Here is a 22,296-nt window from a genome sequence, read left to right on the forward strand (position 1 = left end):
ATCCCATTTTTGTTAATCAGGAGTTTGGCTGGGAAGCCCCAGTGGTACATGATGCTGTTCTCGTGAAGAGTTTCAGTCACCTGTTGGTAGGTCTTCCTGGCTCAGAGCGTGGCAGCAGAGAGGTCGGAGAAAATCTTGACAGAGGAATAATCTTCTGGTAAGTCTCTGTTTGTGCAGCTGTTTTTTAAGATGATTTCCTTGGCGTGGAAATAGTGGGCTCTGAGGATTATATCTCTCGGCACTAGTAGAGAAGTAGACCTAGATAGGTCAAACGAGGAAAGGCGCCCCCTAGTGCATAGCTATACATATGTACAGTGAATTATAAAACGTAACCTTTAATGGTGGCTGTTGTAAAAAAACCCTTGTGGAGAGTTTTAGAAAAAAGAAAAGAAAATAATAATAAACTTAAAATAGGAGGATAAGTATCTGGATGGGGATAAATATCCTAAGGGTGTTGCCCAAAGGATGTAAAGCTCAGTACAGCTACAAATCCCCGCAACCTGTGTGTTCTGTCTCACAGAAGCAATCCTTCAAGGGATTGCACAATATAAAAATGAAGAGATTAAACCAATCCTGTAGTCACTATGTACAGTCCCAGTGTGGTGCTTGCTTGCAACAGCGAATATATATACACATGGGAAATCCTGTAACAAAAAATAAACCAGCATGGAGAATGACGAGATCTGACGAAAAATAGAACAAACAACCCCGTCACCCACGATTCCCCCGTTTAGCCTCAGACGAAGGCGCGTTTTGCAGCGCCGAAACACGTGTTAGGTAGCAGTAGGAGGGTAGTTCAAGTCTGGCAACCGACCTGTATAGTCTCTCTGGAAGATTAGCTAGTCAGTGTTTCTGGGCATTGGACCTCTATATGATTTGAATAAGGGGACGGGGGAATCGTGGGTGACGGGGTTGTTTGTTCTATTTTTCGTCAGATCTCGTCATTCTCCATGCTGGTTTAACTGTGTGTAGAACTGACCACTAGATCTGAAGTTTTCTCCTCCCATTTTTTGTCTCCGTCCTCCAGCAACAGTAGTGCAGTAGATGGTATACAGATTGTTACAAGTGTATCTATCGATCTGCTAAACTCTGACCAGCTTTTGACTACATAGTTGATAAAACCGCCTCTGTCACTATTTTTTGTTACAGGATTTCCCATGTGTATATATATTCGCTGTTGCAAGCAAGCACCACACTGGGACTGTACATAGTGACTACAGGATTGGTTTAATCTCTTCATTTTTATATTGTGCAATCCCTTGAAGGATTGCTTCTGTGAGACAGAACACACAGGTTGCGGGGATTTGTAGCTGTACTGAGCTTTACATCCTGTGGGCAACACCCTTAGGATATTTATCCCCATCCAGATACTTATCCTCCTATTTTAAGTTTATTATTATTTGCTTTTCTTTTTTCTAAAACTCTCCACAAGGGTTTTTTTACAACAGCCACCATTAAAGGTTACGTTTTATAATTCACTGTACATATGTATAGCTATGCACTAGGGGGCGCCTTTCCTCGTTTGACCTATCTAGGTCTACTTCTCTACTAACACATGTATGTGAGGGTTACCCCCTGTCTTGGTTGCCCCCAGACACACACCCAGTTGCTTCCCCTTTCTTTGGGTATCCAACTACTCCATTTATCTCTCGGCACTGTGTCCGGTAAGTGGCATGGGCGTGGGAGCCTATGTATCCTGTCCAGCAATAGTAAGTCTTTTGGTAAGTCTCGTGCTAGGGCATGGAACAGGCTCACCGCATATTCATGGAGGTCTTGTGGTTTGATGGCCTCCGGGACTTTGTGCAGGTGGAGGTTGTTCCTTTGGGATCTGTCCTTCATGGCAGCAAGTCGTGCCTTATATGCCTATGAGGTTCTGGAGCCCAAATCCTGAATATCCCTGCCTGATTACCATGTGGTTATAAGTTTGGCTGAATAGGCATTTAGGAAGGATTGAAACATCCCTCTCGTTAGGGGGTCTATTTCTGTAGTTGGGCTCACAGACTCAGACCTGTCGGCACCATCTTGGATTTCCAGCAGTGCCGAGGTTTTTTGCCGCTTTCTGGCCGAAACAAGCAGATTTGTCTGCATGGTCCTGCTGGTGTTTCGATTTGCTCTGGGACATTGTGGTGCAGGAGTACTTGCGGTGATTTCTAGCCCTCGGTAAGCTAATTTGCCAAGTCCAGTGTTGCGGCGCTCACAGATGCATCCGATCAGCATGGCTTCCGGTCACGCACTCCCCCTACGCTTGTATTTTAAGAATGAATGCACCAGATTTTGCTGTACTCCCCTATCCCCTCTTTGTCTTCATACATATGAGGATTTCATCTCCATATACTTGAGAAGAAATAATTTAACTCTACCTGAAAATACTAAAGCCTATGATTGGAATAGCCAATCTGTCAAATTATGATTCTGATTGTGTTGCTAAACCTCCTAGAGTAAGCCTTATTTTTATTTAGCGCTTACCACTTGTTACGATTAGTACGTTTTTTAACATATAGTCACTGCGGTTTTACTTTACTATAGAGTAAAGAGTACTTATATTGTGTGGTAGCTGCTTATATTAAGTTACTTGTTTTTTATTTGCCTTGGTCAGAGCACTTTGTACTTTTTTGCAGTCCTAGATAAGTCTTGGGCGTGGTGGTACCAACAACTGACAGGTTGCCAGTAGAGTGTAGTGGCCTGGATGTGAGACCTGTCTCTTGAGGCTAGGTAGTATGTTATGTAGATATGTAAACAAGTACCAGAGTTTTAAGTTGAGCCTACATTTTACTGGAAGCCAGTAAATGCAGTAACAGGGGAGGTGGACAGGAAGATTAGCCTTGCTGTCACATTCATTTTAGACTGTAGTAGTGCAAGCTGGAAGTCCTCAAGACCACTGAGAAGCAGATTGCAGCATTAGAGGATAGCGACATGGACCATCATCTTAGCAGGATCTGGTGATATAGGTGATATGGCAAGTGCTATATTTAGATTGAAGGCAGGATTTCATGCTTAACTGAACACGTAAAGGATAGGTTGGAAGCAAAGTGAACACCTAGTCAGTGAGGTAGAGCTATGGCAGTGCCCCTGACTTGGAGTAGGAATGCTTCAGGGAGGAAAGCAGAGTTCTGTTTGACAGATTAACTTCAGCCCTCCAGTTACAAAAAGAGCCAAAATAAATCCAAGAGGACCATGAGATCAGGACATGACAGCCATGTTATCTGCATAGAAGGGATATTGGAAGCCAAAAGGAGCCAATTTGTTTATCATGGAAGGCAGTACAGCTCAAGAGAAGTAGGGAACCAAGGACAGGATCTTTGGCAACATGGAGATGAAGAACCAGAGTGGTGGGGAAGAGGTAGGAAAACCAAGAAAGCAGAGTATTAGACAGTTTGAGGATAAGGAGTGGCTGATCAGTGTCAGAGCAGCAGTATGAACCAACTATTTATTTTTTAATGCCTAGGTGTGTGATTTGATGATAAGTGTGTATAGAGTTATAGAACTTTTGCTTGTGGTTGCAACTGTGAGCAAAGGGATTGTACCCAGGTCAATAGATGCTATATTGGGGAAGTTTAGTGGTAGTGTGAGCAGTATATAAGGGCTGTAAGTGTATCCAGTCCTGATGAGATCTGGGGCTTTTCTGCACCCCAGAGTGTTGGCTCCCTCCTAACCCACAGGATCAGGGCAGTCTGGGTGAAGACTCACTTTTAATATTACAGGCCCTGCAGGAGATCTTTATTTCTGTCCCATGGGCTGGTTGGGGAAGATCAAATGTAATTTGCCACAAGTCTGCCTGCCAGAAATGGCAACCCTACTTCTAAAGTAAGAAAGCACGCCATATCTTGCAGTTAGTACAGTTTATTAAATACAATCAGAACATACACTTATACATTTGTTCCTGTGCCATAGGTCATTTCCAGTTAGACATATTGCATCAGCATAGCAGTTTAGTTTTTTATTTTTATGTCAAAGTGAAGGCCTGCTTTCCTGAGACGATCAATGATTCTTGTTTTTGAGAATGCTGCCCCAGGAGAGAATACACCACCCCTAGTGAAAGGGTGGAAAAAAAACAAAATTATATATGCAACAATCCCTACAAGAGTTAGAAGTCTGGAAACAGTTTAATAGCAAGTGCTCATGATTTCACCCTACCACCCAATCTTTGTTTTATTAGCCTTTTTCTATACCACCCCATTTGCATACACCAATTTGTTTTTCCTGCAGAAATCAAACCTTTACGGCATGTATAGCTGTTCCTCAGCATCATGCAAGGAGATTAAGTAATCACTGCACAGTGATCATGATTGCCTTGGGCCCTCCACACATGGATACTAAAACTGCTGGTTTAGTGTTGGAGTCCAAGTAGTATGTGTAAGGGAGCCCCTAGTGAGCTGCATACCACAAAGCTGGGACACAGGGCTGAGCAGAGATCTTTTGATCTTGATTGTCCCTCTCAGAGATCATGCACACAGACATTGGATCACAGGGTGTATGGCCATGCTGCCCTACAGGCATTTTGGCTCTGCACTCTAAAACCTAGGGGATAAGTTAGGCAAATTCTGCCATTCCCCATTTAAATTAATTATAAATTTAATTCAGCATTGTGCCCACTAAGCAACAGTTGCACTCACCGTGCATTTGGAAACATTAAATGTTCAGTTTCAAGCTTTTAGAAACTCACCTAAATAACTGTCAGTTGTTTTGACTAGTGAAAGTCCTACACCGAGACCCATTAATCTATGGCTAGTGTTTGTCAGAGCTTCTTCCAAGTTATTGAAGTCAAGATACTCAATCTAAGGGCACCCCCTGGTTCATCAAGGATCACAATCCTGCCAGTCTGTCATGTTCCATACCAAACTCCCTATATTCTAGTTTAAGACTAAAGAAACGTGGGGTCACGGAAGAAAAGTTTGTCATGAGACTACAAACTGCTGTAGTCAGGGGGACTCTAATGCTGTATACCTACCCCTTTGGTAGAGCACCTGGCTCCTTGAAGATGGTCATTGCAGCCTGTACAATTACTATAGGAGTAGTCACATAAGCAGCTTCTGCAGGTACAAAGTAAAGACAAAGTGTTAGTTTCTCCACATGTAATTTAGCATGAGTGACCGTGAGGTGTAGTGGAAATAAAGTTAAAAAAAACAGTAGGTTACTTACCTGGCCCTGAGACTTCTGTGCGGATTTTAAGATCTGGAATGTCTTTCTGTCCATCCCTGCCTTTACTGCAGCCCTCACCAATGAATTTGATTTTAAAAGAGGTTTCATCAATCTGCAAAGTCAAATGTTTCAGTGTACCTTACCAAGGAAGATAGCCCATTTAGCATTACTATAGCTATATGACTGCCACCATTCACGCTAGCAAAGAAAACAGACAGACTCCTAATTCTCCAGGTTCAAGAAGCTGAATTAAATGTCAGGTTTCTTACCAATCCAATTTTAGAACTGTATGTAAGGCCAAAACACATAAGACAACTTAGTTGCCCAAAGGAAAGCAGGTCAGTGGATCCATCTGTGCAAAGGCAAGATTCAACCCACTGTTTAGAAACTGCCTCACAAGCAGATTTTCCCCAGTTTAAGAAGGATGGGCCTTCTCGTCTTTAAATTACCTGTCGTTGTGTTGGTCCTTCTGCTGAAAATGTTCCACATGAGAAGAACCTAGGATACTAGTGAAGAAGTTATTGTTAAGGCCATTGCATGTTATACCACTCAGATTTTAACTACATTAACCAGAAGCATGTTGTGTAAGGTGGTCCAAGTTACACCCAAGGAGAAAACAAAACCAGTGGCATGAAGTAAATGTTAAGTTACAGGGCAGCCAATCTGCATTAGTTTAAACTTTGAGTAGTCCATGTACTTACCTTTATAAGAATATTTCTCCCCCAGGAAAATGTTGCAAGAAGTGACATGAGGAATACAGCAAGAGTCAGCAACACTGCTGATACAAAGCTACTCACTGCTACGTTTGCTGAGTAATACACCTAATAGAAACAATCATATTACTGAACAGCAAGATTATACAGGAGAATGAGATTGAAATACAGCATTGAACTACAGACTTCTTGTGGAAGTTTAGTCAGCTCTATAAGGAGCAGTTTCCATTTAGGGAATTCAGGCCCTGGAGAGAATCAAGTTATAGTATATTAAAATTGGAATATTGCTATGGTTCCTCAGGGCAAAGTCTAGAAAAGCATCTGGACCTTTAGAGAGATCCCAAGTAGTTGGATTAGCCACTCAGGCAAAAGCAGAGATTGGACCCAGATTAGTTTAGTACATGGCTGCTACATGTGGTCTCAAAAAGATGTATCCCAAATAAAATTCCACTGCAGAGTTACAGCATCACATGCTAGTAAGACAGGCAGAAATGCAGGGTGAAGCCTTAACCTTTACAGGCTGTCAGTTTTGGACCATGCAAGTACCCTTAGCAGTGGATGCAGTTGACTGAGTATTGTCTGGGAGTTAAGTCAATTGGTGCCATGTGAACTCAAGAGGTTAAACTGGTACAGTCCATTGCAGTTCACCATTTTTCAGATCATTAAATATAAGAAAATTCTGTGGATGGCAAATATACAAGGTAAAGTCTAAGACATATCGAGATAAGAAAATTCTCTACCCTGGTCGGTGGGTCCAAAACGTGGAACCCCTCTCCACTGGTAGAAAAAATACACATTCCAGAGGTGTCCTGGGGCTTAACCCCTTGCTTAGAGAACAAAAAAAAAAAAACAAAAAAAAAAAAATTGAATACTTAGACTATCTGGCTAAAATACCCAGATGTCAAAAGTATGTGCTGGAATTGTAGAATTAAGATTTTCCAAATTCAATAGGATAGGATGAAATGGTAATATATAGCAAAGATAACCAAAATTGGTGGTCAAAACCCGAATTGGGTATAAATACTAGCCTTAATGGCACGCCTCTAAATATACTAGTAATTTGTAACTAATTAGCTAATCAGTTACAAATTACTAGGATATTTAGAGGTGTGCCATTAAGGCTAGTATTTATACCCAATTCGGGTTTTGACCACCAATTTTGGTTATCTTTGCTATATATTACCATATCATCCTATCCTATTGAATTTGGAAAATCTTAATTCTACAATTCCAGCACATACTTTTGACATCTGGGTATTTTAGCCAGATAATCTTTAAAAAAATTGAATACTTAGACCAAGTATAATTGGGTGGTTGAAAGTGACCAAAATTGTATCCAGATTAGCTGTTATTTTGCTGATCTTTTGTCTGCTATAGCCACTTGATAGATTACACTGCAGTGACATTTATCTAGACTGCCATCCTGACCATGCTCTTAGATGTTTAGAGGAAGGGGTAGACTTATTACTCAGATAAATGATGTAATATGGAAGAGACAGGGAAGTGGGCACATCTTAACATAGAGTCAGAAGAGACCATTAAGTTTGCAGATGTTGCGATTGCAACATTAGGAGCAGAGAAAAATCAGACTAGTTATAGTTGCATAGTCTAGTGACTAGACTTGTAAATTTTGTTTAACCCCCAGAGAGTTGTAATGGATTCCCAGAAGTGCTAGATAAACTTTTACTATAGCCTGATTGTGCTTAAATGTAGCCAGGTATTTGAAGTTGCAGGAAATATTCGTATTGGGTCAAAATAAGATTGATACTGTATCTGTTTTTGAAACAGGACAATTTATTGTGTCAGCACTTTAGGCTAAGTTCAATGAACACAGTCACCTGAACAACTTTAGCTTAATGAAGCAGTTTTGGTGTATAGAACATGCCCCTGCAGCCTCACTGCTCAATCCCTTTGTTTATGAACCCTAGTCACACCTCCCTGTATGTGACTTGCACAGCCTTCCATAAACACTTCCTGTAAAGAGAGCCCTATTTAGGCTTTTATTGCAAGTTCTGTTTAATTTAGTTTCTTATCCCCTGCTATGTTAATAGCTTGCTAGACCCTGCAAGAGCCTCCTGTATGTGATTAAAGTTCAATTTAGAGATGGAGATACAATTATTTAAGGTAAATTACATCTGTACATCTGTCATGCAGGCTCTGTCAATCATAGCCAGGGGAGGTGTGGCTAGGGCTGCACAAACTGAAACAAAGTGATTTAACTCCTAAATGACAGTGAATTGAGCAGTGAAATGATCTATACACTAAAACTGCTTTCTTTAGCTAAAGTAATTTAGGTGACTATAGTGTTCCTTTAAATATAAAAGTATTAGTTTAGTAAGACAGATGTATCTGTGAGCCAAGCAGTCAGAAGGTTTTTAAAAGGCTGGAGTTTCCATAGTGCCTGGAGGGTTGTGTATGGAGCTGAGGTTTACATTTATAAAGAACCAACATTCCACAGACCATAAAATCATAGGCTCTGTATTTTTGCAATATATGTAGTGCCCAAGCTTGCTTACCTTTGGTAATTATATCCATGTTGGATCATGTTTCAGGAACCAACATGAGCTTCTGACCAGTTTGAAGATCAGGGTCCCAAAGGGAGTTTGAATGCACACTGCACTTTGTAACCAGCATGTCTGGCAGGTAATCTGCATCTGACTAGAGGGCCTTAAAGAATGATGAGTCTCCTGGCTTACCAATTTAAGCCAAGGAGAAAAGGCACCGCTATGTAGACGTGAGATTTAGGCTAGAATCCTCTAAGTGACTACCACAAGAGTCAGGTTCATGAGAGCCCTTAAGCATATAGTTTGGGTATATGGAGGGGTTTTGAGTGCTTCTGATCTATGATGGCACCATACACTTTGAGTATCTTATGGTGGGGTGAGGAATTATGGTACTAAAGCCAGAAGACTTAAGGTTAGAAGAGTCTTTGGGGATGTGGTTACTTCTTTAGAGGTATTGCAAAGTACAATGCCAGAATGTTTAGGACAACTAGCCATTTGAACAAGAGGCAGTGCTAGATTACAGCAAACTGCATGGAGAATGTAAGCTTTCATACTTACATTATTTCATTTTGTCTTTTGATTAAATGGTGTAATCAGGCAGCAGTACTGTAGGCATGCCCATGAGCTGGGAAAGTACTTTGTGCCTTTTTGGCACGTTACCTAGTATAGACTATATAGATTTGTTCGAAAACCATGCTAGGCAATCTGAGGAAAAACCTATGAATTCCAGTCTGAGGGCCATAGTCATAAACTAGCAGCTTTCTGGCAGGTATCTGTCTGCTCAGCCACTTGAAGGCATGTCAACTGTGGGAGAGAACCTTTTAGTAATAGATGAAAGAGCAGTAATGTTTAATACCCATAGAATATTAAAAGTGTGCTACAGGTTCCCCACTGAGCAACAGTCATTCCTTAGCTTTCCCAAGTTTCCATAAGAGGAAAAACCAAAAACAAAACATACAAACCAGTGCCGTGTGAAGCTCCCAGCATGCTCCTGTCTAATTGGACCAACATGTGGCTGACATGTCAGAGGCATAGTGAATAGTATAAATAGCCCATTTTACTGGGTCAGATCACACATGTGCACTCTAAGCTTGCAAGGTGGGAAAGAGGAAAGGTGTTGGACAGGGAAGAGCTGCCTGTGTCGGCATAAAAATCATGAAGCAGTGAATGCATTGATCAGGATACACTGGTAACACAGTATTGACATTAGGCAGTATGTCACAGTTACAGGCTGTCTGTCATGTGTGCAGCTAGTCCCAATAACTGGATGTTCAGTGTTTCCAGTTGAAGCAATGCACATCCAGGCTACTGCCAAAATGGCCACTTCAAGAAGGAGTCATGCAAGTACTTAAGTGATGAGATTCACTGACTGGAAAAAATATGCTCTATACAGGTAGATACTAGGAGTAGAGCATGCACCACGGAAGCAGACATTCAGCTAAATGTTCATTGCTATGCTAGATTGCTCTACATAGTTTAATTTGTAGCTTGGAATGCCAAACTTACTGGTGATTCCTGAAGATGTTCATACAGGTATCGGTGGGTCCTTGTAACCACAGAGGTATCTGCTCCCAAAAGAGGAATTGCATATAGTCCTGGATCCCTGGAAGATAAGTTTTATAAAACTTACTTGGATACCAAGTAGATCAAAGTACCCTGAGGCTTAACATGATGTACATTTATACCCATACAGTTTTAGAGGGGACTTTCTTTTGACACCAGTTTTAGTGTTGAGATTGTTACCAAGAAAGTGCACCAAGACAGTTTGAAAATGTTTGATCTTCCTGGATTTAATCCTTAAGTTATTTCAAACAGGAGGCCATTGTCAATTTAAGAGTTATTCTTTGAATTGTTTAAGCAAGGGTTTGATCATTGGTGTTCCTTGCAGTTCATAATCTGCTTTGGTGGGGCCTAGGGACACCTTAAGAAGGACATCCTCAACACTTTGACAGTTTGTGTAGTACACCTCAGACTGGGTTGGAAGCCAGTTTGTAATGAGTTGTGTGGTTTGTCCATACTTTAGACTTTTCAGCTGGAACATTAGCTCTGCACATATTTTTTCAGGCAGTCAACCTCACCTGTCATTAGCAGTACTGAACAGCCCAGGCTTTTGAACTTTAACCCCTTAAGGACACATGACATGTCTGACATGTCATGATTCCCTTTTATTCCAGAAGTTTGGTCCTTAAGGGGTTAAAATGGTTTTCATAAACTTGATATAAATCAAGTTCCAGGGCAGCATCTAAGTGATCTAGTTAGAGCAGGCAATCTTACAACTGTAGGTTGCTGAAGTTAACGATGTCATGCTCCCTCTCCCACCCACCTCATGAGGTATAGGTTTCACAGGCATTTTAACTCCATCCCTCAAAAAAAAAAAAAAAAAAAAAAGCCAAAGTCACTGACCTCTTTAATGTTTTACAGAAGACAGGAAGGGGTTTGTGTGACATTTGATTTTTGATCTTCTTAAGACTATTCTGGTACCCAATTCCATGAACAAAGGATTTCCATGACCCATTATGATAGATCACCTAGTGCATACAAGTTTAGAGAATGTTAGGCATAATATTCAGATTTATAATATGAAAAAGTCTGCAGTTTATAGTAGTGGTCATGCAATTAAATCACCAGAAGGCCACTCCAGATAGTCTCTTCCTCTGGTCTAAGGGAATGTCTAAACATGGAGGTGAAAACATATGCCATTAAAGAGCCCCGTTAACAGGGTTCACAGAATTGGCCTGAGCCACTGACTGCTACAATTGCCTTAGTGTGCAGACTACAGCAAGGTGAAGAAGGAACACATACAAGCTTGTTAAACTATGTGGTGCTTAAGTGGCCTTTTTAGGCCATGATACAAGTTATTCTGCTCATCAGAACTGGCTTTTGTCTTGAGAGATTTCACAATTATTTAGGACTACTGAATGTGAAGATTCTTTAAGTTAAGAAAGTAGTGTACTTCGTCTTATTCCTGAAATAAGCCTACTTGATGTTACCATGGAGTAATGAAACCAGAACTCACCGACTCTGGCACATTATAGAAGAAGCTTTCAACTGCAGTCAGAGTACCTAGAAAGGAACAAAGTGAAATAAAGATTGAAGAACTGACACTGGTTTTAGAGCATAGTGTTATCCAAAGCCTTCCATCAAGGGATATTTAATGCTCTAGTTTATTGGATGTGGTTTGATTTACAGGGTTAAAACCAATTCTATATCACCATTCTGCTTTCTCTTATTTCAGTTTAACTACATCTGAACTAGAAATGTCATTGTAGCTTACAAAATAGAATTATAGCAATTAAGCTTCATAGCTATACTATTAACCAACCTTGACAGCATAAATTGTTTCTGAACATATCCCACGATGCTCAGCTAGCTGAGCATTGTGGGAAGTGTAGTCCAGAAACAGTTTAGGCGGTCAAGGTTAGCAATCACTGCCCTAGAGTGTAGGATTTAGCTTGTTTGCTGAGTGAAGTCAGCTGGTAAGCTAGGTTAGTGCAGGAAGTTACCAAGCAAATGTTTCCACTAGTGCGCTTTGCTTGGTCAGTAGTCAACATTTCTAAGACTGTTGGACTATGTATATGGAGGGAAGACACCAATAGTTAGCCTACAAGATAAAATGTAGAAGACATGTGTTAAGTATTTCCCACAAGTCTTATGGATGTAGACTGTGGGAAAGCCTGATCACTTTATTAACTGCACAGATATTGTCCGACAGGTTGGCACCACTGACCTATTGTAAAGACTCAATCATAAGTAGGCCCTCAGTTTGAGATATGCATACAGTTTGTTGTCCTGATCTATATGCTAGCTTGGTGGTTATGTTGAGCCAGTAAAAGTGGACATGCACCATCATACAATTGCACTCTTAAGACTAGCCGCTACCCAAAAAAATAAAATACAAAGCATCTCAGAGCATTAGTTTTATTTAAAGAACAAAATGCCAGAGTGCTTACTGATCTGAATTAGTGCACAGTCCCTGCCAGAGATCTTTATTAAACCTTTAGAAAGACTTTCCATAAACACATGCTCTTGTAACTTAACGGAGATTGTTATGGATGGAGTGTTCCATTGACAAGCACAGTACTTTGCTTACCTTCCATTTTGCTTTTAGTGAACAAGACTCCAAGTTCTGCCACAATGGAGGTAAAACCTGCACTGCCAACAATATATACTCCCTTTTCAGCTGCCTTCTTGTCATATTTTAGGTACATTTCTTCTAGGAACTAAGATAGAACACAGTCATTCAATGGATAGTTCACTGTAATACATGACATTACCACTTTGCAAATCTCAAATTACTAGCTAAAATATATGGCTGAGGATTTGGTTTTTAGAAGTTATAATTGAAAGACGATTTTTTTTATTTATTTATTTATTTTTTTAATATAAGTGGATTGCATATTATCAGAAAACATAATTTGAGTTCCAGCTGGATTTACGTTGACTGAAAGTAGTAAGTCAGGCGATTCCATGAATGTCACTGATTAATGCTTAAAGATATCTTGGTCCCTCCAGAAACTGATACTGTTTTAGTATTGTTCTCCAAACTCCACTATTGGGATAAAGTAGTACAGACAGGATTGTGGGTCAGATTCTCCTGTGTCCTATTTTAACCCCTTAAGGACACATGACGTGTGACATGTCATGATTCCCTTTTATTCCAGAAGTTTGGTCCTTAAGGGGTTAAAGGAGTTATTCACTTGAAAGACAAGTTGATTAGGAAAATAGCCAATGCATTATTAGGGTGTTACATGGTACCATGAGACCCACAGGTAAAACATTTATACATTTTGGACAAGTTCAAGAACAATTACAGATCAAGTTAAAGAGTAGATTGAGTAGGTTATAACTAAAAGCAATAGCAGAGTAGCCCAAAGCAGCCTGTGTGCCCATTAATATTAGTAACCATAGGAGTTTAGTGTTATATATAGCAGGCCTTCATCCAGACTACTGGACTTTAGTTTGATGACTGTCAAGGTGGGCATGTCTGCCCCAAGACATGTTTATTAGTCTGCACCATCTTTCAGACTACAGATCTTACAACTAGCATCTCTCCTGAATCAAAGTTTGCTAGGTCTCCCCTATTGCATACCACATTTAAGGAACCACCACCTCCCAGGAGCAGTTAGTTATCGAAAAAAAAAAAAAAAAAAAAACTCACTGCCCACAGCTAGCTTCAACCATCATGGACAGAGCCGTTAGTCATGAAAATATGCACAGGGAATCTAGTTGTGAAGTTGACAAACACCATTAAACCGAGTTGTGGGGTGAACCTCAGCCATCCATCTTAAACATTACACATAGAACCCTTTAATCTGTAACATACCTGAGGTTCTCCACAAAGATCAAGATAGTTTGCGCCGTTCTCAATACAAGCCTTTATCACAGGCTCACCATATAAAGTGTACTGTAAGTTAGGAGAAAAAGACAAGCTTAAATTAAGACTACAAGAACTAGTGTCCATGCACAAGTTATATTTTAATAGAGAAGTGGTTTACAGGCAGTCATTCTTAAAGTTGAGAGGGGGACTCCGTGGCCATAATGAAGCCACTTCAGAGTGCAAGTGTGCAAATTCCAGAAACTGTCAGTTTTTCCCAGTCTGATCTGTAGCAACATTAGTATTAGTCTAGTGGATAGCACCAAGCACAGTTTGAGCTATGCTAGGTTAACAAATATGAAGAATGCCAAATCTTTCAACCCACAATGGGTTTTGGCAGCTGTAATATGAGAGGTCATTCATAGATACATACCATATTGAGTCAGTTATAATGTACAATTGCTTTGTATGGTCATAAGATGACAGGAGCAAGTACACTACTCTTATGAAGGCAATACTGACATCCCCTTATTGCTAGATTTAGTGAGCTGTAGGCAAGGGATTACCATGCCACCCATAGAAGTTTGTGTCGCCTAGCCCTCCCCCCGGTATACTTACAGGTCCGACACAGTTCAGGACTATAGCAGCCTTTTTACACATTCTGGTGAGAGTGGCGTAATCATCAACATCACATATTAGAATGCCAATCTCAGATTTAAGTTGTGGTTTTCCTAAAGAGAGTTAGACAAAAAAAAAAAGCCACACCACATCAAATACTGTACCTTGTAAATTAGACTGAAAATATTATTCTAACCCCAATAGCAAGAATATGTTCCCTTTCGGGGCATAACAGGACCTACCACTGTAAAAAGTTTTTCAAACTTACCTTAAGCCACAGCTGGCCAGAGTTCCTGGCACTGATCATCCACACTGTCATGACCTCAGTTGGCACTCCTGTAGTCCAGTCACAAGATTCTTGCTGGCTCAGAGCATGTGCAATCTGAGCTATGATGCAATGAAGGGATTTTGTATTAAAGGACCACTCTAGTGCCAGGAAAAACTTGTTTTCCTGGCACTAGAGTGCCCTGAAAGTGCCCCCACCCTCAGGGTCCCCCTCCCGCCTCTGAAAAGGGGAAAGTGTTTAAAACTTACCTTTTTCCAGCGCTGGGCGGGGAGATCTCTGCCTCCGATCCTCCTCCGTTCCGCCCTGTCGGCTGAATGCGCACGCGCGGCAAGAGCTGCACGCGCAGCCAGTCGCATAGGAAAGCATTTACAATGCTTTCCTATGGACGCTTGCGTGCTCTCACTGATTTTCACAGTGAGAATCACGCAAGCGCCACTAGAGGATTTGTGGGAAGGCTTAACCCATTTATAAACATAGCAGTTTCTCTGAAACTGCTATGTTTATAAAACAATTAGTTAACCCTAGCTGGACCTGGCACCCAGACCACTTCATTAAGCTGAAGTGGTCTGGGTGCCTAGAGTGGTCCTTTAAAAATAAATAGGAAGCAAGGAGGCAGCACAGTGGGACAGAAGGAAGGAGAGTGTGTAGCACCTACATGGTGTAGTTTTAGCTTTGTCGACAGATGTGAAATATGCACAGAATTCACATTAGGCATCCAGAACAGTTCCAGGATGTCAATGTTACAAGCAAGGAAGGTACCAGCAGAGCTTAGTCAGGAATTTAATTTCTCATTCCTATAACATTTCCCCTAAGCTGTGTTTTGTTTTAAACTCAGCTGCACCAGTAGATGTTGACAGATAAAAAACTACTTTGATGGGAGTCTACCGGTAAGCTAGCCAAGATTTGTTAGTTAATAGCCAACTAACTTTGTCAGTGTAACTGATTGACTACACCAGGGGCCATAGTGCAGCAAACACAATTTATAGCTGTATTTTAGGTTGTCAGAGCATGAACATTGATTTTATTCCCAGAGCATCAGAGGTGGTAGTTCACAATATCTGGAGTGCCAAAGGCTGTCTAACCGGGTGGTAGGCCATGCCCCTGCAGTCCAACTGTTCAATTAACAGCCATTTGGGAGTTCAATCATGGTTTAGGAATCTCAGCTAGGTAATGTGTTGCTAGGACTGCATACAGCCACCATTTTCACAAGTGTTTTATTTTAGAAAATCTTCTCCTGCTCTGTTTGAATGCCAATTCTGGCTAAAGTCTACAGCAGCCTCCTGTGTAGAAGTTGAGAGGAGAGAGAGCGCTCTACATTGGATTGTAATCTAATGGACCATGTAGCCAAGCATGTTGTACAAGAGCTTTAATGGCTACAATGTGGCTTGTTGCCAGGGCCCTTTTTACCCTTTGCATTGTTTGTACAATTGCAAGGGGTAAGAAGAAACTGCAATATGCACAGTGTGTAGGCACTTTTAGAAGTTCTAGAACTACAATAAGGGAAGTTAGAAGTTGTTAAGGAAGGGAGGCTGAGAGAGAGTCAGTAGTTTGAGGCATGTACTCCTAAATGGCAGCAAGTCTTCAGGGCCACAAGCAGTACACTAATACCACTTTGATAATCTAAGTTTGTTTGTGCTGAAAGTGTTACTTTAAATTTGTATTGTCCATGTTATGCAACCTTGGCAGGTGTTTGTACTGTCTACCAAAGTTACCCTTAAAATTAACACTCCAAGCTTGCTGTATAATTTAGTCATTTGATTTTTCCTGTGGTCCAATGGATACTGCTCCCCGCAGCCATCTAATAGAAGTTCCTAGCAGGAGCTTCTTGCAAAGAGCAGAAGCTAAAGGATATAGGTAAAAGGTCAAACTGTTACTAAGGTATTGCATTCAGGGTACCATGGCACTCATGGAACCATAACAGCATGATTTAGTGCTTGAAGTGTCCATGTTGACTCTTTAGTACATTTTTGTTATTGGTCCTTTAATCTGGTATTAACGAAACACAGGAATGTCATTGGGTTATAGCAATGCATGATTTATTAAAGGAACACTATAGTCACCTAAATAAAGTAGTTTTAGTGTATAGATCATTCCCCTGCAATTTCACTGACATTTAGGAGTTAACCCCTTCAGGACGGAGTCAATAGTGCACGTTCTGATCAAAACAAAACGTAAACAAAAACTGGAATTTGCGCTATATGTCTGTTCACCCGTAGTTCCCCTCTTTCATATTATATGCACCCACACTTATTATATATCATTTTGTTCAGGAGAAACAGGGCTTTAATTTCATATAAAATATTCATATATGAAACAATTTATTATGAATAAAATTAAAAAAAACTGAGAAATTTACATTTTTTATAAAAATTTTTTGTTCCGCTTCACATTTTAGCTGTAAATGTCATAATACTGTTAGGTTTTACTGCAAAAAAAATGCACATATTTGTAATCAGCGATGTCTCACGAGTAGAACAGTACCCCCCATTAACAGGTTTTATGGTGTTTTGGAAAGTTACAGGGTCAAATATAGAACGTTCCATTTTCAAATTGAAATTTGCCAGATTAGTAATGTTACCTTTGAGACGGTGTGGTAGTCCAGGAATGAGAATTACCCCCATAATGGCATACCATTTGAAAAAGTAGACAACCCAAGGTATTGAACGTGGGGTATGTTTAGCCTTTTTTAGTAGTCACTTAGTCACAAACACTGGCCAAAGTTAGCGTTCATATTTGTTTTTGTGTGAAAAAAGCAAAAAACTAATATTTGGCCAGTGTTTGTGACTAAGTGGCTACTAAAAATTACTGGACATACCCCATTTGCAATACCTTGGGTTGTCTACTTTTGCAAATGGTGTGCCATCATGGGGGTAATTATTATTCCTGGGCTACCATACGGTCTCAAAGGCAACATAACTAATCTGGCAAATTTCAATGTCAAAAAAATTAAATGCAAGCCTTATATGTGACTCTCTCACTTTCCAAAACACCATAAAACCTGTACATGGGGGGTACTGTTATTCTTGGGAGATTTCACTAAACACAAATATTAGTGTTTTAAAACAGTAAAACATATAACAATAATATAGTCCATAAAAGTGCAGTTTGTTTGTAAAAAATGCAAAAAACTTCACTTTTACTTAATATCATCGTTGTAATACAATTTACCAGTTTTAAACACTAATATTTGAGTTCAGCGAAGTCTCCCGAGTAAAACAGTACCCCCTATGTACAGGTTTTAGGGTGTCTTGGAGAGTTACAGGGTCAAATATAGTGCTTGTGAATTAAATTCTATGCACTTTCTCCCTGTGTTGTCAGGCATGTCAATCAAATTTTAATTAATCAAATGACATAATTATGTTAAAAAATTACTTAAATATACACGTAGAATTTTAATATATATGCATTTATAGGTATTTAAATTCTACGTGTATACTAATGTAATCTTTTATGTAATTATATGTAATTATCTCTATATATATATATTTGCGGTTATTTGTATTTTATATATAGATAGCTATATATAGAATGTCATTCTAAGTGTATTCTGTTTCCAATATATATATATATTAATAACAAAATACAGTTAGAATGAAATTACATATGAATATATAATTTATTTTAAATTTTGTTTCAATATTTTATTTATTTATTTAATTATTTTATTTATTTATTATTGTAATTATACGTGTATATATAATATATATATGTAGATCTATTATATATAATATATACATATTATATATATGTAACGTCATTCTAAGTGTATTTTAATATTAATATATATATACTTATATTAGTATTAAAATACATTACGTATGACGTTACATATATAATATGTATATATATTATACATGTATATATTATACATACACATATATACACATACATACACACACATACACACATATATACACATATACACATATATATATATATATATATATATATATAAAAAGACATTTAATTTATTTTATAACATCTTAATTATTTTTTTTTTTACACTACCTACCAGCAGGGGGACTGTCTAATATTTTAGACAGTCCCCCTGCTGGCAGATCCATAGCCAGCTATAGGGGGCCATGTGATCGCTCTTTGAGAGCGATCACATGGCCCCCGGGGGCCTCATTTGCCGGAGGGGGGCTGCCTGGGCTCTCAGGCAGCCCCCCAGAAGAGGATCGCGGCGGAGGTGAGTACCGCCGGACCTCCAGGGCTGCAAGCTGTTACGGCGTTCTATGCCGCCGCAGCGGCTTTAAAGCCCTTTAAAGCCGCGACGGCATAGAACGCCGTAACGGCGTTAAGGGGTTAAATCACTTTGTTTCTGTTTATGCAGCCCTAGCCACACCTCCCCTGGCTATGATTGACAGAGCCTGCATGAAAAAAAACACAAACTGGTTTCACTTTCAAACAGATGTAATTTATCGTAACTAATTGCATCTCAATCTCTAAATTGAACTTTAATCACATACAGGAGGCTCTTGCAGGGTCTAGCAAGCTATTAACATAGCAGGGGATAAGAAAATCGTAATTAAACAGAACTTGCAATAAAGAAAGCCTAAATAGGGCTCTCTTTACAGGAAGTGTTTATGGAAGGCTGTGCAAGTCACATGCAGGGAGGTGTGACTAGGGTTCATAAACAAAGGGATTTAACTCCTAAATGGCAGAGGATTGAGCAGTGAGGCTGCAGGGGCATGTTCTATACACCAAAACTGCTTCATTAAGCTAAAGTTTAGGTGACTATAGTGTCTCTTTAACTTCCCCCATAGAAGACTAAAGGCTGCTTGCAATCCTTCCCCATCCCCCCAGCACCACGTCTCTCTCACATCGATATGCAATAGTGATTAAGTTTTGTTGCAGATTATGCATAACAAATGCAAAACCAACATTCATATCACACATTAGGCATCAGCTACAAAAGATATCTCCACCATTTTACCTTCAGGCATAGAATCCATTGTCACATTGCCCAGAGGACAGACTATAACTAGACACATCATGCCCATTGTAGGTTATGTATAACCAACAGTTACCTCATCTAGGCAAATCAACCCTATACACCAAATGTAGAGTTTAGGCTTCAACAGAAGATTGGAAAGATTCTGCAAATCCGGTATAGTCGCATTGCTATGCAAGTTTGTTTATAGAGGTCATTTTTAAGACCAAAGTAGTAAAACTAGTAGAGTTGGCTACAGTATCTCCCCATCCACCTTAAAAACCATTTATAAGCGAGTTTGGAAGGCCAGAAGATGCTCAGATTAGTAAACAGCGGATTTAACTCCGTTCTCTGCAGGTCCAACTCTCACTGAATGGAACCTAGGAAATTTGTGGGATCAGTACGTTTTCTAGGGCTGGCCTGTCAAATTATGTACCTCCCCGAACAACCACATTGCTGACAGTGCTCGGTGTCCCACCCTACAACTCACCGATTTTGCGGGCCAACCGTGCCACGATTTCTTCCAGCTTGACCTGGCTCCTTCCTGCCACTGCCCAGCGGAGTTTGGGGGTTTTCGTCTCTCCCTCGATCATCACCCGAGCCAGCTCTTCCACCACATAGCGCCCGGTAAAACCGGAAGCCCCAAAGACCACAAACTGGTACTGGCGAGTAGTTGCAGGTGCTTCACTAGCCATGGCGACAGAAACAAGTGATACTACCTGCTAGAATAGATCGCCCTTAAATACCGCGCAGGGCGGAGAGGGGGCCGTTAGGAGCCATGTGTATTTTATTTAGAATTAATCAGTGAGATACGATTCCACAAGGACCCTATAACCACCATATTGTGTTAGAAGAAAATGAGTTTGTATTTTAAGGTCAGCATTCCAAATGGAATTCCAGAGAATGCTACCAGAAGCACCTGGACAAGTATCACCAATGCTGATGGGCAGTTCATGAAAAGTGCTGCACCGTAGCACCGAGCAATTCGTTTATTAGCTTCTGTCAGCACAGTGAAATCTACATGTCATGGGGCAGCACTTTACATGTGTTGTCCATCAGCATTAAGTCCAGGTAGCGCTGGCAGCCCTCATACCGCATAGTTTTTTTTTTTGGTTTTTTTATTGGTAATTACTACTTGGGATTTCTAATATTTTATAGTATAGCACTGGGTTTGATGTAACCCAAATATGAAAAGAAATCAGCAAAAATAAAAATAAATTAGAAGCAGACAAATATCACTAGAAGTCGCACACTGAGGGGTCATGTGATGTCTAACTAGTATTGAAGTATTTTTTTTTGTATTGTATTTTGCCTTGTGCCTTTTTCCTCCATGTAACCTTGAAATGTTTCCCTTTGTGCCCTTACTGACATTTTCATCTTGGACCTTTTCTATGCTGCCCCCCCGAGAAAGGAAAACACCATTTGCTTATAGATATCCCCCAAAGTTTCTCTCATTAAAGGCTTGTCACTACCCGAAGGGTAAACAGATAAACCTCAAATAGTCATATTCTAAAATCATTAACATACTCCTATTAGATTGCTGTATTTACATAGCTTGATACAGGTATCACTATAAGGGTGGAAACTACTAATCATTAATCTTATAACTGCTTCGTTAAATTAGCTGATTGACCACCATGATCTAAAACATACGCCCTGGGTAAATAGTGTGCTATATATATTTAATACAAGTTACTTGATTTCCAGGAGGTTTGCAGAGTTATTCACTAAAGTAGTGCCAGGAATACAGCTCTGTATTCCTGGCACTACATATCCCTTTAAAAGCAGTTTGAAGTTGTAAATGTGATAGTTTCATGAGAAATTAACTCTTTTCGAAACTCCTGGTTATTTGGAGCACTTCTTTCTTCGTTCGCTTTGACTACTAATGTGGTGGAATCTCGGTAAAAATAAATTTAGTAGGCCGAGATTACCACGTGGCATGTGTACGTGCATATGCTGACGTATCGATCAGTTGGTGGCACAAGGCAAGATACGATCAGTAGTGTACGGAGCATGTGAAAGAATACAGGATGTAGTATTCCCCTCCTCCATTGTGCTGGACAGGCCATGCGGTCAAGCAGGAAGTTAATTCTTATTTGTATTGATTGGTCAAGAGAATGTGCGGGTGGGGCTTAATATGGGAGGAGTTATGTGCCTATATAAGGAGCCTGCACTATTGTCCGGGGCTCAGAACTTGCTGTATTTTGGTGACATTAGTCCCTCTGAGTCCCGATCGGTGATCCAATAAAGAATCTCTTCCTTCCTGAAGAAACCTGTGTCCATCTCTCTGTGCTTGGCTTCCGTCAGTTTCTCCGGCATCACTAATTCAAAGCAGAAATGAGGGCTTCTCACAGAGAATGCTGGGTTATTTAGTAAAGTGAGCATTTAAAGGGAATTCAAAGTGAATATGAAATTCAAGGTACAAATAACTGAACAGGAAAAGTTCCCTTAATTATTATTCTCGTATTGTTTCCAGTTTGACTAGTTTGGCCTTATATTTAAAATTCTCCTTTTATCCATCTCTATAAGAAGCACTGAATGGCCTGGAGATGTTAACTAGTAAGGGGTGGAGCAGATCAGCAGCAAGTAGATGGTTTTACCACTGGATAAGCATTAAATAATTTTATTTTTTTTGGAAGGGGCACAGGGGTGGGGAGTAAATCCAAACTTAAAAAGAAACAATCCAACGTTAGAAATAAATGTATTTCTAACATTGGAAAGTTCCTTTAAAAAGACAATATAGACACTATAACCAATACATTTTTCTTTTCTTTACAGACTTGAAGGCT

At 39.9% G+C, this 22,296-nt stretch overlaps 1 protein-coding gene across 1 annotated transcript; it reads right to left on the minus strand.

Moving 5' to 3' along the window:
* Window positions 1-3,832: 3,832 nt before the first annotated feature.
* Window positions 3,833-20,239, minus strand: LOC134585719 (saccharopine dehydrogenase-like oxidoreductase). The gene is made up of 12 exons (XM_063441178.1): window positions 19,998-20,239; window positions 14,289-14,401; window positions 13,680-13,760; window positions 12,447-12,576; window positions 11,373-11,419; window positions 10,760-10,884; window positions 9,863-9,959; window positions 5,841-5,960; window positions 5,589-5,645; window positions 5,140-5,251; window positions 4,949-5,030; window positions 3,833-4,029 (listed from the first exon to the last, which is right to left on the minus strand). The coding sequence occupies exons 1-12, from the start codon at window positions 20,200-20,202 to the stop codon at window positions 3,930-3,932; spliced, it is 1,269 nt and encodes a 422-aa protein (XP_063297248.1). The 5' UTR covers window positions 20,203-20,239; the 3' UTR covers window positions 3,833-3,929.
* Between the last annotated feature and the right edge of the window lie 2,057 nt (window positions 20,240-22,296).

This window comes from Pelobates fuscus, chromosome 2 (genome assembly GCF_036172605.1).
Source record: "Pelobates fuscus isolate aPelFus1 chromosome 2, aPelFus1.pri, whole genome shotgun sequence".
In the NCBI taxonomy this organism is placed as follows: domain Eukaryota; kingdom Metazoa; phylum Chordata; class Amphibia; order Anura; family Pelobatidae; genus Pelobates; species Pelobates fuscus.

What these genes read in the sequence shown, in the direction of transcription:
- LOC134585719 (XM_063441178.1), bottom strand. Translation starts at nt 20,202, where the DNA reads ATGGCTAGTGAAGCACCTGCAACTACTCGCCAGTACCAGTTTGTGGTC. An exon ending in ACGGTTGGCCCGCAAAATCG is followed by an intron (nt 14,402 to 19,997) that starts GTGAGTTGTAGG and finishes AACTCTCTTTAG; the next exon opens with GAAAACCACAACTTAAATCT. An exon ending in GGAGAAATATTCTTATAAAG is followed by an intron (nt 5,646 to 5,840) that starts GTAAGTACATGG and finishes CTTCTTCACTAG; the next exon opens with TATCCTAGGTTCTTCTCATG.